The sequence below is a fragment of the Schistocerca americana genome, chromosome 1, assembly GCF_021461395.2.
Source record: "Schistocerca americana isolate TAMUIC-IGC-003095 chromosome 1, iqSchAmer2.1, whole genome shotgun sequence".
In the NCBI taxonomy this organism is placed as follows: Eukaryota; Metazoa; Arthropoda; class Insecta; order Orthoptera; family Acrididae; genus Schistocerca; species Schistocerca americana.
This window is the reverse complement of record NC_060119.1, coordinates 651640746-651655041: the sequence shown is the minus strand read 5'-3', so window position 1 is coordinate 651655041 and position 14296 is coordinate 651640746. Positions and strand designations below refer to the sequence as shown.

The 14296-nt window shown below is 42.6% G+C and overlaps 1 protein-coding gene across 1 annotated transcript in view; it reads right to left on the bottom strand.

The window, feature by feature from the left end:
- LOC124585982 (sodium/calcium exchanger 3-like) overlaps positions 1–8402 on the bottom strand; it is a 783464-nt gene extending 775062 nt beyond the window's left edge. The window contains exon 1 of the mRNA XM_047131408.1: positions 7326–8402. Coding sequence (XP_046987364.1) covers positions 7326–8402 — 1077 coding nt within the window. The remainder of the gene's footprint in view (positions 1–7325) is intronic.
- Positions 8403–14296: the final 5894 nt, after the last annotated feature.

Genomic DNA, 14296 nt, shown 5'->3' with positions numbered 1-14296 from the left:
TGACATCTTCTTCTGTATCGATAAATCATTCGGACAGAAGTAGGATGGTCCACCGACAAAGCCACAAACAGTTCCTTCCTCTGTCATTATCTAGTAGAGTTAAAGCGTCGTTTGTTACTTCATATCACCATATACCTAACAGAGTACAGGAAGGTCGCATCGTGTGTTACAATGATACATTTAATGTGACTTTAAGGGTGAGCATAATTTCTATAAAGTACCAGCTTAGCGCCTGCTGCTCCGCTCGCGTAGATTGTATGGTATGCACAGTCACTTTTTTTCGTCGACTTTTTATGTTTCCAGTTGTTTGCAACACCTTCTAAACTTTGTGCGCTAATTAAGGCCATAGAAGCATGGGCTGAACCAAATGTACTTCTGACCAGAAAGCGATTCCTGCACTGGAGTCCAAGGTTTTTGTTAATCACGCCTTTTGCGTTCTTGTGGCGGTATTTCCATAGAGACTTTTATCCCCTAACACATATTTTTTTACATCTAACCTAGAAGTGAAATACCAGTCATCATAGATTTCGATTTAATTTTGTTAATATCACGAAATACTTTCTTAAAAATTTTCGTCCCTTCTTAGATGATGCCTACAGTATAATATCTAAACCTGCTCCAAATTTCAAATCCTTAGCAATTTGATGTTTCAGTGAATCAGTTTCACCTTATTTCAGCCATTAGGAGCTGAATTTCCAAAACCAGTGAAAGAATTTTTTTTTATTTCTGACCGAGAAGCCAATTACCAATTTTCATAGATTTAGCTTTAGAAATGCTTTCGCAGTGAAATATTTTCATAAAACATTTCACCTTCCAAAAGTACTGAAACCCATAATTTTGATTTCCAACCATGAAGTCACATATCAGTTTTCACTGGTATACTTTTTAAAAATACATTTGCAGCTCTTTAATAATGATTTATTCGCGAAAAAGTTTTCACCCACTACTCACCCTCATAAGGGCTAAATTCCCAAAAATACTGAAACATGGATTTCTTTGTTCCTAACCGAGAAACCAAATACCAATTTTCGTAGGTCTTGCTTCAAGATGGCCTTAATAGCGATATATTTTCAAAAAACCTTTCATCCTCTATTTCACCCCATTGTGGGTGGAATTTCGAAAAATCACTTCTTAAACGGCGTCTCTCCAAATTTCAAGTTTCTATTCTTAGCGGTTAGTGCTGGGCGAAGATGAACCAATCCGTCCGCTCATTCTGTTTTATATGTATAGATAAGAAATTTCGGTGAACTTATTTCTCATTTTTGTTGTGCTAATGAAAAATTCTTTCGACGTCACGTACGTTATGCAACTAAAGAAAAGCTCTTCGATTAATACGTTGCGTGATTGATCCAGGTTCCCTGCAATTTTCTTTGGTAATCGGAAAAAAAGTTTTCGTGCTGCCGGAACCTGTCACCTTTCTAACGCGTCTTAAACTAAAAAGCTTTCCAATTTTTGTGGCCATTTTACCCGTAGTGGCTTTATAAATATCTTATTAACGCTGACATTCTGCGCACAGATAATGTAAAATTTGTTATGGCACCACCTTCATATCGTACTATTAAGTTAAGCATCAGTAAGAGTGGCGGATCCTCGTATATTTAAGCTTACATGTGAATGTGTGTGAACTGCGTGCTGATTTCCCAGGAATACTACTTTCCTTCATCGGTATTCTCGCTAATTACTTCCTTTTTATTTTATTTCTAACACTATACATTTCCCACATGATTCACGCGTTTAAATACTGCATCAGTTTTCCGCTGCTTAGTGTTTTGTTGACGTCTGCATTTTTTTAGAGGAAAAAGAATAGCAAATAACGACACAGCGCTGTGAACGTTGTATGGTTTTAAATGTGTGAATTACGTGGAAAATGTGCACTGCTACAAATAAAAAGTACGGACAATGAAACGAGTAAAAAGTGAGGATACCTGTGAAATATTCTCCCAGGCAACGCGTCCACATGTGAGCTGAAAGAGGTGCAGTAAAAACCACCACTGATGGCATGTTTGTGTGTGTATACACGTCATGAGTAGGCAGTGCAGTAGTGGCTGTTAACGTTACTACTTGTGCTCATTTATTCTCTCTTCCCAATCGGTGACGGCAGATATTTAGGGAATTGTCAGCTCGTATATAATATGTCTAAATCTCTGTCGCTGACAACATTTGTATACATGACAAGTCAAGATGTTAGAAAATCATTACGAAAATTACTAGTGATAGGATGATGCGTTTGCTTCACAGATTCTCAGATGAACCTCAATACAAATAAATTCAAGGTAGCTTGAGTAAACAAACAAAAAGACCGAATGTCATTTGACCACATGATCAGTGAAATGTCACTGGATATAGAGTCGAACGTCAAATCCTAGAAATATCAGCCCGGAACGATTTGCTATGGGACGATCTCATAAACCTACTGTGAAAGGCAAATAATAAATTGAATTTGCCTGGAAGGATCCTAAATAAATATGAATTGTCTGTAAAGAAGTGCCTTGCAAAATTCACGGCTAGACTAATAAATATTTTCTTCATTGTTAGACCTATCACAAGCCAAATAAGTACGAGAGGTGGAGAAGAATTAAAGAATAGCGGCACAGTTCGTCACGAGTTTCCTTAATGGTTCCCAAACCGCCGTGGAAATGTTCTTCAAACGGTTGGAAAGGGGAATATAGTTTCGTGCCACGTCGACAAGGAGGACGTCAGAATTAAACCACTAGACAAAACGGGGAATGTACCGACGGAGGTAGTACTGTGGATAAGGCATGGGGCTTAATTTCGAGGGACTACAGTTCAACTTCCCTTCCGGACGTTCATTTTTAGGTTTTTTGTGATACCCTTAATCACTCCAGACGAAAGCCATAGTGGTTAATATAAGTTTTCATAGCTAAATTTCGTCCTTACCACCCCTAAATCCATTATAATTAACGAATAGCTTAAGAAAGACACTACGCCTCTGATACAGTTGTATGACAAAAAAAAAAAAAAAAAAAATGCCGCGCGGTATTAGCCGAGCGGTCTGGGGCGCTTTAGTCATGGACTGTACGGCTGGTCCCGGCGGAGGTTCGAGTCCTCCCTCGGGCATGGGCGTGTGTGTTTGTCCTTTTGATAATTTAGGTTAAGTAGTGTGTAAGCTTAGGGACTGATAACCTTAGTAATGAAGTCCCATAAGATTTCACACACATTTGAACATTTTTGAACAACAAAAATAACTAAAGTAATGCGTGGGAAATAATAAACCGTAGGCCTTTAAGAGCCATTCCCGTATACGTGTGAAGCGGTTTTGTTGAAACCACGGAAAGTCTAAACTGACGTCTTCGGTTTTTCTCCGCCTACAAAATACGGCTTTCAGCTGTTACTTTATTTATTACACAACATATATTTTTCTTTCAACTGTCAGAATAAACAACACAATTACAAGAAAAATATATGTATCTCGTAAAGCAAAAAATAGCAGACTTGGACGGGGAACGCGAATTTCACTCCTCCGCGACTTACGTCCTTTGAATTAACCACTGCGTCCACTCGCCTGATAATATAACTGCAATGGAAAACATTACCGGCAAGATGTACAAACATTATTCCCACATTTTCAAGAGTTGTCTTTTCGTATCGATTGAACGAACACGTTTCCTAGCACATACAACAAAAGGAATCTGCATTTACATTCGCGGCGAAAGTATGTTAGCGCTTTCTCCCGTCCAATTTTAAGAATGGCAATTGGAAAGAAAGATTGCTTCTGTGCTTCCAAATGCAATTTTTTGTTTTTTACTCCACGGTAAATTGTCCGCCGTGCAAACGGCAGACAATTTTACACAAGACAAATTTACACAATATATAAGGCGTTATTCTTCTGATGTGTGTTAATTGGGCTTTTTGAGCATTATTACTACAGTCTATCGCGTGGTAAACGATCCATTGATCATCCGGCCTAGTCTGCTCAGTATATGCGCTGCGACCTCTCTTAGTCCGATGTGATTTGGATTCTATCCACGTGTGTAGCATTCCAGCAGGGTGTGTACAGATTTTTAGCTACCATGTTTGTCGACCGACCTCAGAGTGCTAGTCACCTACTAACAATTCGAAATCCAGCTGCGACTGAGTCATTGTGATCATTCCATTTCATATAACCACACAGCGTTACCTATGGTCTTCATGAAACATCTGTGACTCACTAATCTTTTAGCCAAAGTCCACAATATTTTTACGTTTAGAAAAGTGCATAATTTCACATTCGCGTACAGTTAGAGCGATAACCTTGGCACGAAAACGGGAGAGATTGCGATTTATACGTAGAAGCGCCGACGGTTATGATTCGCGTCGTGAAACAACCAGAAGCTATTGTAATACATATGTAATCACATGCTACCAATTTCGGTCAAACTACCCCCTTCAAGTCACCTACACGTACATCAAATGTACAAGAAACATTAAATCGCAAAATAGCGATGATGAACCATTGTACATAACATGCTGTCGATTTAATACTGCATCAAGCTGAGGAAAGGTTCTTTGGCGTCATAAACGTAATTGCCTTTAGCTGCAGCATCTAAGTAAAATAATTGAAAATGAAATATGCTTGAAGATATTAAAAAGCGTAGTAAAAATGTGTATGCATGTTTCAGATTGACAAGATTTAACTCGAATATCTGTCACATATACACACAACTAGTACAATTTTTCATCTGTCACCAAAGATTATAAGAGGCAGTCCACGGAAGTGTTCAGCATACAGACTGGCCGCAGTTGCTTCATAAACAAGCAACTGAATCAGCTGATGTTTGTAGCCATCAGCAGTACTGCCGTATTGCTTACAAGTCTCTGGCTATGCTAACTCACATGTACTGTCGCAGTAGTCCCAAATAAAACAAACACCAGCCCATTGATTTCTTTTGGCCAGACAGTTTCCCGAACACTGCAATGGACTGTCGGTTTTCGCACTTGGTGACTGATGTAAGATGTATGCGTGACAGGTACTCGTGTTACGTGTATATCTATAATGTGTATACATATGTATTCAGTGATTTGAAAAGTCCTTATGTGTATCTTAGTTTTTAACTGTTTCATTTATATGCTACAGCTATGAAACATTACGTATTTGATGCCAAGCAGCCTTCATTTAACTTGATTCAGTATTAATCCTCGAGTATTTTCTATCGAACGGTTCATCATATAATGTTTGTTATACATTTCATGCATAACATGTACAGCATTGAATGGTCGTTTGATCGAAATCGATTGTCTGCTAATAAATGTACATTTCAACAACATCTGGTTGTTCAGTGTGGCCGCTCTTTATGTACAGCGAAAGTGTGTAGCACTGTCTACAGAAAGTAAGCGAATGGAAACAGAAAGGGGAGATAGTGGCGGAGGTAGTGGTGGTGGTGGTAGTATGCGAACTCTCGGCTACAATCCGTAGAGTTTCTTGTAGAGTACTGATCTAGAACCTACATCTATACTCTATACCATACAATCAGATTTAGGGTAGAGGTTGCTTCTGATTCTAACAGTTATTAGAATTTCTCCCGTTCCAAGCACACGAACTGAACGAGACGGCGCAGTGGTTAGCACGCTGGACTCGCATTCGGGAGGACGACGGTTCAGATCCGCTTCCGACAATCCAGATTTAAGTTTTCCGTGATTTCCTTAAAACTCTCCATGCCAAAGTCGGAACGGCTCCTTTGAAAGGGCACGCCCGATTTCCTCCCCCACACCGTCATAATCAGAACTTGTGCTCCGTCTCTAATGAACTCCGTCTCTAATGACCTCGATGTCGATGAGACGCTAAGCCCTAATTTTCCGTGCTTCCTTCGTTCCAATCATGTAAGAAACGTGCCCGCTGCTATTCCCTTCACGGCCCATACAGGAGTGATAGGTAGAGCGTTGCAGAATTTTCTTATAGTCGTAACTTAATGCTCGTCTGAAGATAATTTTAATAGCCAAGAACGTATCATTACTTAAGATCGTCATTTTCTGATCTTGAGAAAACTTGTTGGTATACGTCCTGTTCCATTGTGACTATATAACACATGCCAAGCTGACACTAGCTGATAGTAGGTAGTACATTCCAGACAGGTATGTCAAAAGCAAAAACAGGTTTGTCACAAAAAAAAGTTAGGGATGTCACATACATAAAATTTCACTGACGCTTGTTAGATGCTGAAACGCGCAACAGTTGACAAATGTGCACAGTTACCCAGTTCAACATGTAACAAGCATCAGTGGAATGTTTTGTGTGTGGACATCGCTAGTGGCACAAGGTGCTTTTTAAGCATATTATTTTTGGTTGTAAGGAACCGGTTTTTGCATCCATCAAATCTGTTAATAATGTGCTACACACTATCCACTGTACCGACAACATGACGTGGATGATCGAGTCACAATGGAACAGGGCGCGTGACAAGAAGTTTTTTGAAGATCATAAGGCGACCGTCATCAGGAATAAATAATATCGAATGCTACCTTGGCTATTAAAATTTTCATAAAAGGGAATACAGATCGTACCTTCCGACCTTTAATAGTGAGAAGTTTCAGTTAATCCAGAATGAGATTTCCACTCTGCAGCGGAGTGTGCGTTGATATGAAACTTCCTGGCAGATTAAAACTGTGTGCCCGACCAAGACTCGAACTCGGGGCCTTTGCAGGAGAGCTTCTGTAAAGTTTCGAAGGTAGGAGACGTGAACCTGTGAGGACGGGTCGTGAGTCGTGCTTGGGTAGCTCAGTTGGTAGAGCACTTGCCCGTCAAAGGCAAAGGCCCCGAGTTCAAGTCTCGGTCCGGCACACAGTTTTAATCAGCCAGGAAGTTTCATTTCAGTTAATGTTGGTTCTTGAAACTTTACAAGCATACGCTGGATAGTTTGCGCCCATCTTAAAATGCCTATCTGTCCAGATTTTCCAACATCTCCATAACTCTCTCCCCTAGTCGAATAAACCTATAAACATTCTTGGTGCCTTTCTTTTTGTACGTTTAATATCCCTTGTTTTGCTTGGCTATGATTCCATACTCTTCAGTGGTATTATAGGATGGTTCACACGAGGGTGGTGTAAGCAATGTCCTTTGTACATTGATTGCGTTTTCCTAGTATCCTACTTACGAACCGATGTCTGTTGGGGTTGTGTGGTCGTTCCACTCCGTATCCCCTCCGATTTATTGCACGCAGGAATTTTTTACGGGTTGTGACTCACTGAAATTGCGGTCAAAGGATGTTCGGTTTTTTCGCTTGGGATTCTAGTGTGTTAGAACGAGGGGATAGTGTGAACCGCTTGGCGGCCAGTTCTTAGCCGGTGTGTTAGGCAGGCGCTGCGCGGCGGCGGCGGCGGCGGCTACACACCTCCTCCTGGGCCATCAGCTCGAGCTGGTCGAGGTCCATGGCGGGGTAGCGCTTGCGCAGGTCGCGCAGCGTCTGGATGTACTCGCGGCGCGACTGCTCGAACTCGCGCACCTCCTCGCTGGCGGCCGCCTCCTCGAGCGAGCGCAGCGCGCCGTCCACGTGGTTCACCTTGCTCATCTCGACGTCGCCCGCCTCCGACTCGACGATGACGCCGCGCCGGTTCATGCGGTAGCCCTTGTGCAGGTACTTGTAGATGAGCAGCCGGCGGTCGGCGATGTACGCCGTGATCACCGTCGCGGGGAAGAACATGAACGTGAGCAGGCCCTCCCAGACGTCCACGACGCCGTACGACGACACCGACAGGATGACGTAGAGCCAGATGTACGCGAACACCGACCACGTGGCGGTGACGAAGAAGACGCGCAGGTGCTTGATCTTGCGCACCTCGCCGTCGGGGATGACGCAGACGCAGATGGCGATGATGACGAACAGGTTGTAGGCGGCGCTGCCCACGATGGTGCCGGGGCCGAGGTCTCCCGCGTTGAAGTTCTTGGCGTAGATCTCGATGATGGAGAGGAGGATCTCGGGCGCGGAGGAGCCGAGCGCCATCAGCGTCAGGTTGGCGACGGTCTCGTTCCACACGCGCACCACCAGGATCTGCGTCTCGCCGGACTTTTTGCGCACCGTGATCTCCTTCTCCTGCGACGTGATGACCTCGATGGCCGCCATGAAGCGGTCGCTGATGATGGAGACGCCGATGAAGAGGTAGAGCAGGGCGAAGAAGTAGACGAGGCCGCGGGCGACGCGGTCGCCGGCGCTGAGGTTGTCCTGCGGCATCCAGACGGGCAGCAGCAGGCCCGGCTGGCACGCGGTGGCGTTGTCGCCGGCGTCGCCGTCGCCGTGCGACGCGCCGGCCAGCGGCAGCGGGAGCAGCGCGCACAGCGCGGCCGCGGCGCACCAGCAGCTCGCCATCGCCGCCGGACCCACACTGCCGCCCGGGACGGCGCGACGAGCCCGCCCGAGCAGGCCGCGCATGCGCGCCGCGCACCGGCCGGACCAGCGCGCCCGCCGTGCCATAGGTCCAGGCGGCGGCCGGGGGCGCACCGCGCCGCTACCTCGTCCCGCCTGTGTTACAGACCCGTACAGTACCGGAGTGACACTGCTAGGGATGGTTATTACCGCTGAAACAACTGGTTTACGGTTATATTGGTCTTTCTTCAACGCCAGTTTAACCTGATTGTTAAAACCGTTCAAAAAATCAGGTAATGAAATAACCGATCTTCGGGGTTTATTCCTATTATTTCCTGTAATGGACGTAGAAATGGAACAAAGACTGAAAAGTGCTGTCTCTTTCAGTTTCAAGATACATAGAACGAAAATATTAAATAACATAGCCAAACAAAAGAAAACTTAATCAGTCCAGAGTTCGCTGCTTTTATCGGAAAATGGTAACTCGTTGAATACATTTTTTTTTAAAAAAAAAGAAAGACCTCTGATTCAAATTGTTTGAAATTCAGCTCAAACATCATGTCTTAAGCGAGCAACATACTACTGTTTGGGCACGAATAATCTGGTTGAGGTTGAAGAACTATTCCTCTTGTCAACTTGTACATTTTAAGGGCTACAAACAGATAACGGCATATTACGTAGACACAGGCTTTCTGTTTTTATCGTAAACTATGAATAAATTGTGGGTTTTTAGGTTTTCTCCTCATATGATGTCGCAATTTTGTTGCCCCTCGCCGCGCGGGATTAGCCGAGCGGTCTCATGCTCTACAGTAATGGACTGGGCGGCTGGTCCCGGCGGAGGTTCGAATCCTCCTTCGGACATTGGTCTGTGTGTTTTTGTCCTTAGCATAATTTAGGTCAAGTAGTCTGCAATCTTAGGGATTGATGACCTTAGCAATACAGTCCCATAAGATTTCACACAGATTTAAACATTTTTTGTTGTCGCTACTTACGTTTTTAATCTTTGCATGCAAATATAGGATTGTTATTCATCGATATACTACCGGCACTTCGTAAAATACTTGCAGACTGGGGATGGTGTCTTTCTGTAATACCACTGATGTCCGATTACGTCAGCGAGAAAATCCCACACAGACCAGATGGAACACGCCTGACACACTGTATGTACACGAGGTTCGAGTCCTCCCTCGGGCGTGGGTGTATGTGTTTGCCCTTAGGATAATTTAGGTTAAGTAGTGTGTAAGCTTAGGGACTAATGACCTTAGCAGTTAAGTCCCATAAGATTTCACACACATTTAATTCGTTAACAAAATACCCTCACCTTGGAATTGGGTATTTTGTAAGTCGTTTTAATGGAAGTGAAACATTATTGTAAAATATTACTTAAACAGGCTGTATTCATGGGAAAATATTGCACACAACAAATGAAATGTTTCATTGTATTAAGTAAACTACAAATCGGATAAATGCAAAATCTTCCAGGTTTCTAGAGCCACATCATGTCCTTCTTCAATTTTTTCTACTCGATCGATGTTTCGACCCCTCTGTTTGCGTTTTCTTCAGAATTTTCAGGTGTTCACTGTTATCCGAACACCGTAAAAGATTTTTATTTTTATTTTTTTCTTTATTTTTTCATATTGATCAACTACGTACACGTAACAAATTCAGTTCTTCTTTTTTGATTGTTGCTTTCTATTTTCCAGTTCACCTCCATTTTCTCCTCATGTCCTTTCCTAGGTCCAGGTTGTTCCCCATTTCTGGTTTCTTCTGCATCGAAAGCCTTATAAATTCAAAATTTAATTCTTAAAAATATGTCTGTCTCTTATTCCCGATTCTTTGATGTTGTTCCTTTCCATTTCTTTCCTTATTTCCGTAATCCATCATAGCGTCGATTTCTTCTTCAAGAAATACAGGAATATTTTTTTCGTTAGCCTGTTCTCATTCATTCGGTACAGACGTCCAAAAAGATAAACCTTTTTTTTAACCGTTTTCTTCTGATATGTTCTTAATATATTTCTACATCCCCTAAGTTATTCTCATTTTCTAGCCATCTGTAGTTTGTACTGCAGCCGTTATTGATCTAATATCACGTCTTTCAAGCACATCTATTCTGTCTGGCTTGTAGTTCATCGTCAGCCATTCACATCCCTATAAACATTCTGGTAGTACCAATGTGGCATAGTGTTTTAGTTTTATTCTGGATATACACTGGCTGCTGTAAATGTTCTTTAGAAAGCCACAGGTGCTCTCCATTTTGTTAACACTTACATCTACAGGAAGTTTCTCTAGTCCATTCCGTTCCAAAGTTTTTCCAAGATATTTAAATTTACCTACTCGCTCTATTTTATCTGTTTGTGTTTCCATGGATTTTGCTGATTTTCTTTTTTGTGTTTGCCCTCAACGTCGATTTCACAACTAAAATTTTGAGACCAGTTCTATTTGCTACTTATTCCAGAAGATTTATTTAAATCACGGTGTCCGCCAGGTTTTCTGAAAGTGTTGCAAAATTATCTGGAAAACCCAGTCAGTTTATATTGATTCCATTAGTTTTCCTTCATTGAATTACTGAATCAGTTTTGTGATTTTTTAGCTCCCCTCATAATTTTTTCTAGAACGCAGTTAAAGAGTAAAGGTGATAAATTGTGCCATTTTCTAACATCTTATTTTGTTTAGGATGTGGGTGGTAGGTGGGCTGGCAGCGGTACAATATACCGCTCTTCAGCCAAATATTTTACAAACTATAAATGATAAAATTACAAGATTTGTGGATTCAAAATTTAAAAACTTTTTAAAAAATCTGTACAGATACGATTTTATGATGCTATTTTCATAAAATACAACGTTGTATTCTTCATTTAAAATTGAGGAAAAACGTGAACAGTCTAACACTTAAAGATAAAAAGACAAACCAGACCCTTAAGAGAACTTCAAAAGGATGGCGGCTTTCATTAAAAAGGAGCACTGCAGTTTCACTAACAAACTGAAAAAGCTGAAAGACCTGCGCTGGTTAGAAACATTGTGGGGAGATTAAATGTTTGCCGTCCTTTTGGGTGATGCGAGGAAGGGGGGAGGGAGGGAGGGGTGTGTGTGTGTGTGTGTGTGTGAATTTAAGGATATGAGCCACTGAGTGGTATCTGGAAATGAAGGTAGGTATTACGGTGGGTAGTGGGAAGACGGAAAGGACAAGTGAGTTTAGTTGGTGCGCATGGCAGGGGGAGAGAGAGGGAAGCTCTGAACATATGAGGGACAGATGTCCATGCAACATTTGCACAAGAGGGGATGGGTCACAGTAATCCCCAAGTTCGGTTGGTTAGTAGTTTTAGTATATTGTGGACTTCGTGTTGAATGATTAGTGCATGAAGTTTCCATGTTAATTGGCGGTCAAGCGTTAGTCCGGTGTATTTTAGTGTATTAGTTAATTGAATAGGACAGTTGTAGATGGCGAGTTAGAAGTCATGGAGAAGGAAGTGCAGGTGGCTGGTCATACAGTTATTCCTTGGGTTTGGGACGACTGATCTTGAGGAGCCATTGGTTACATCAGAAGATAAACACGCTAAGGCGTACCTGAGGGATCGTAGGGATTTCTGTAGTATATGGTTCAGGGCGACGTAAGTGGTACTGTCAGCAAATTGAAGGAGGCGGACTGATGAAGGCCGTTAGTCATATCGACAGAAAAGTCAGAAGAGAGAGGAAGGAAGCCTGGGGCACACCTCCAGTGGAATGAAAGAAACAGAAGCTGGTATTGTTAATTGCGACAGAGAAGGGGAGATTAGATCGGAAGTATGCAGTAAGGCAGCGTCAAAGACTAGTGCCGCATTATGCAACTACATCTACATCTACATCCATACTCCGCAAGCCACCTGACGGTGTGTGGCGGAGGGTACCCTGAGTACCTCTATCGGTTCTCCCTTCTATTCCAGTCTCGTATTGTTCGTGGAAAGAAGGATTGTCGGTATGCTTCTGTGTGGGCTCTAATCTCTCTGATTTTATCCTCATCGTCTCTTCGCGAGATATACGTAGGAGGGAGCAATATACTGCTTGACTCTTCGGTGAAGGTATGTTCTCGAAACTTCAACAAAACTCCGTACCGAGCTACTGAGCATCTGTCCTGCAGAGTCTTCCACTGGAGTTTATCTGTCATCTCCGTAACGCTTTCGCGATTACTAAATAATCCTGTAACGAAGCGCGCTGCTCTCCCTTGGATCTTCTCTATCTCTTATATCAACCCTATCTGGTACGGATCCCACACTGCTGAGCAGTATTCAAGCAGTGGGCAAACAAGCGTACTGTAACCTACTTCCTTTGTTTTCGGATTGCATTTCCTTAGGATTCTTCCAATGAATCTCAGTCTGGCATCTGCTTTACTGACGATCAACTTTATATGATCATTCCATTTTAAATCACTCCTAATGCGTACTCCCATATAATTTATGGAATTAACTGCTTCCAGTTGCTGACCTGCTATTTTGTAGCTAAATGATAAGGGATCTATCTTTCTATGTATTCGCACCACATTACACTTGTCTACATTGGGATTCAATTGCCATTCCCTGCACAATGCGTCAATTCGCTGCAGATCCTCCTGCATTTCAGTACAATTTTCCATTGTTACAGCCTCTCGATACACCACAGCATCATCTTCAAAAAGCCTCAGTGAACTTTCGATGTCATCCACAAGGTCATTTATGTATATTGTGAATAGCAACGGTCCTATGACACTCCCCTGCGGCACACCTGAAATCACTCTCACTTCGGAAGACTTCTCTCCATTGAGAATGACATGGTGCGTTCTGTTATCTTCAATCCAATCACACAATTGGTCTGATAGTCCATATGCTCTTACTTTGTTCATTAAACGACTGTGGGGAACTGTATCGAACGCCTTGCGGAAGTCAAGAAACACGGCATCTACCTGTGAACCCGTGTCTATGGCCCTCTGAGTCTCGTGGACGAATAGCACGAGCTGGGTTTCACACGACCGTCTTTTTCGAAACCCATGCTGATTCATACAGAGTAGATTTCTAGTCTCCAGAAAAGTCATTATACTTGAACATAATACGTGTTCCAAAATTCTACAACTGATCGACGTTAGAGATATAGGTCTATAGTTCTGCACATCTGCTCGACGTCCCTTCTTGAAAACGGGTATGACCTGTGCCCTTTTCCAATCCTTTGGAACGCTACGCTCTTCTAGAGACCTACGGTACACCGCTGCAAGAAGGGGGGCAAGTTCCTTCGTGTACTCTGTGTAAAATTGAACTGGTATCCCATCAGGTCCAGCGGGCTTTCCTCTTTTGAGCGATTTTAATTGTTTCTCTATCCCTCTGTCGTCTATTTCGATATCTACCATTTTGTCATCTGTGCGACAATCTAGAGAAGGAACTACAGTGCAGTCTTCCTCTCTGAAACAGCTTTGGAGAAAGACATTTAGTATTTCGGCCTTTAGTCTGTCATACTCTGTTTCAGTATCATTTTGGTCACAGAGTGTCTGGACATTTTGTTTTGATCCACCTACCGCTTTGACATGAGACCAAAATTTCTTAGCATTTTCTGCCAAGTCAGTACATAGAACTTTGCTTTCGAATTCACTGAACGCCTCTCGCATAGCCCTCCTCACACTACATTTCGCTTCCTGTAATTTTTGTTTGTTTGCAAGGCTTTGGCTATGGGCTATGTTTATGTTTGGTGCGAAGTTCCCTTTGCTTCTGCAGCAGTTTTCTAACTCAGTTGTTGTACCACGGTGGCTCTTTTCTATCTCTTACGATCTTGCTTGGCACATACTCATCTAACGCATATTGTACGATGGTTTTGAACTTTGCCCACTGATCCTCAACACTATCTGTACTTGAGACAAAACGTTTGTGTTGAGCCGTCAGGTACTCTGTAATCTGCTTTTTGTCACTTTTACTAAACAGAAAAATCTTCCTACCTTTTTTAATATTTCTATTTACGGCTGAAATCATGGATGCAGTAACCGCTTTATCATCGCTGATTCCCTGTTC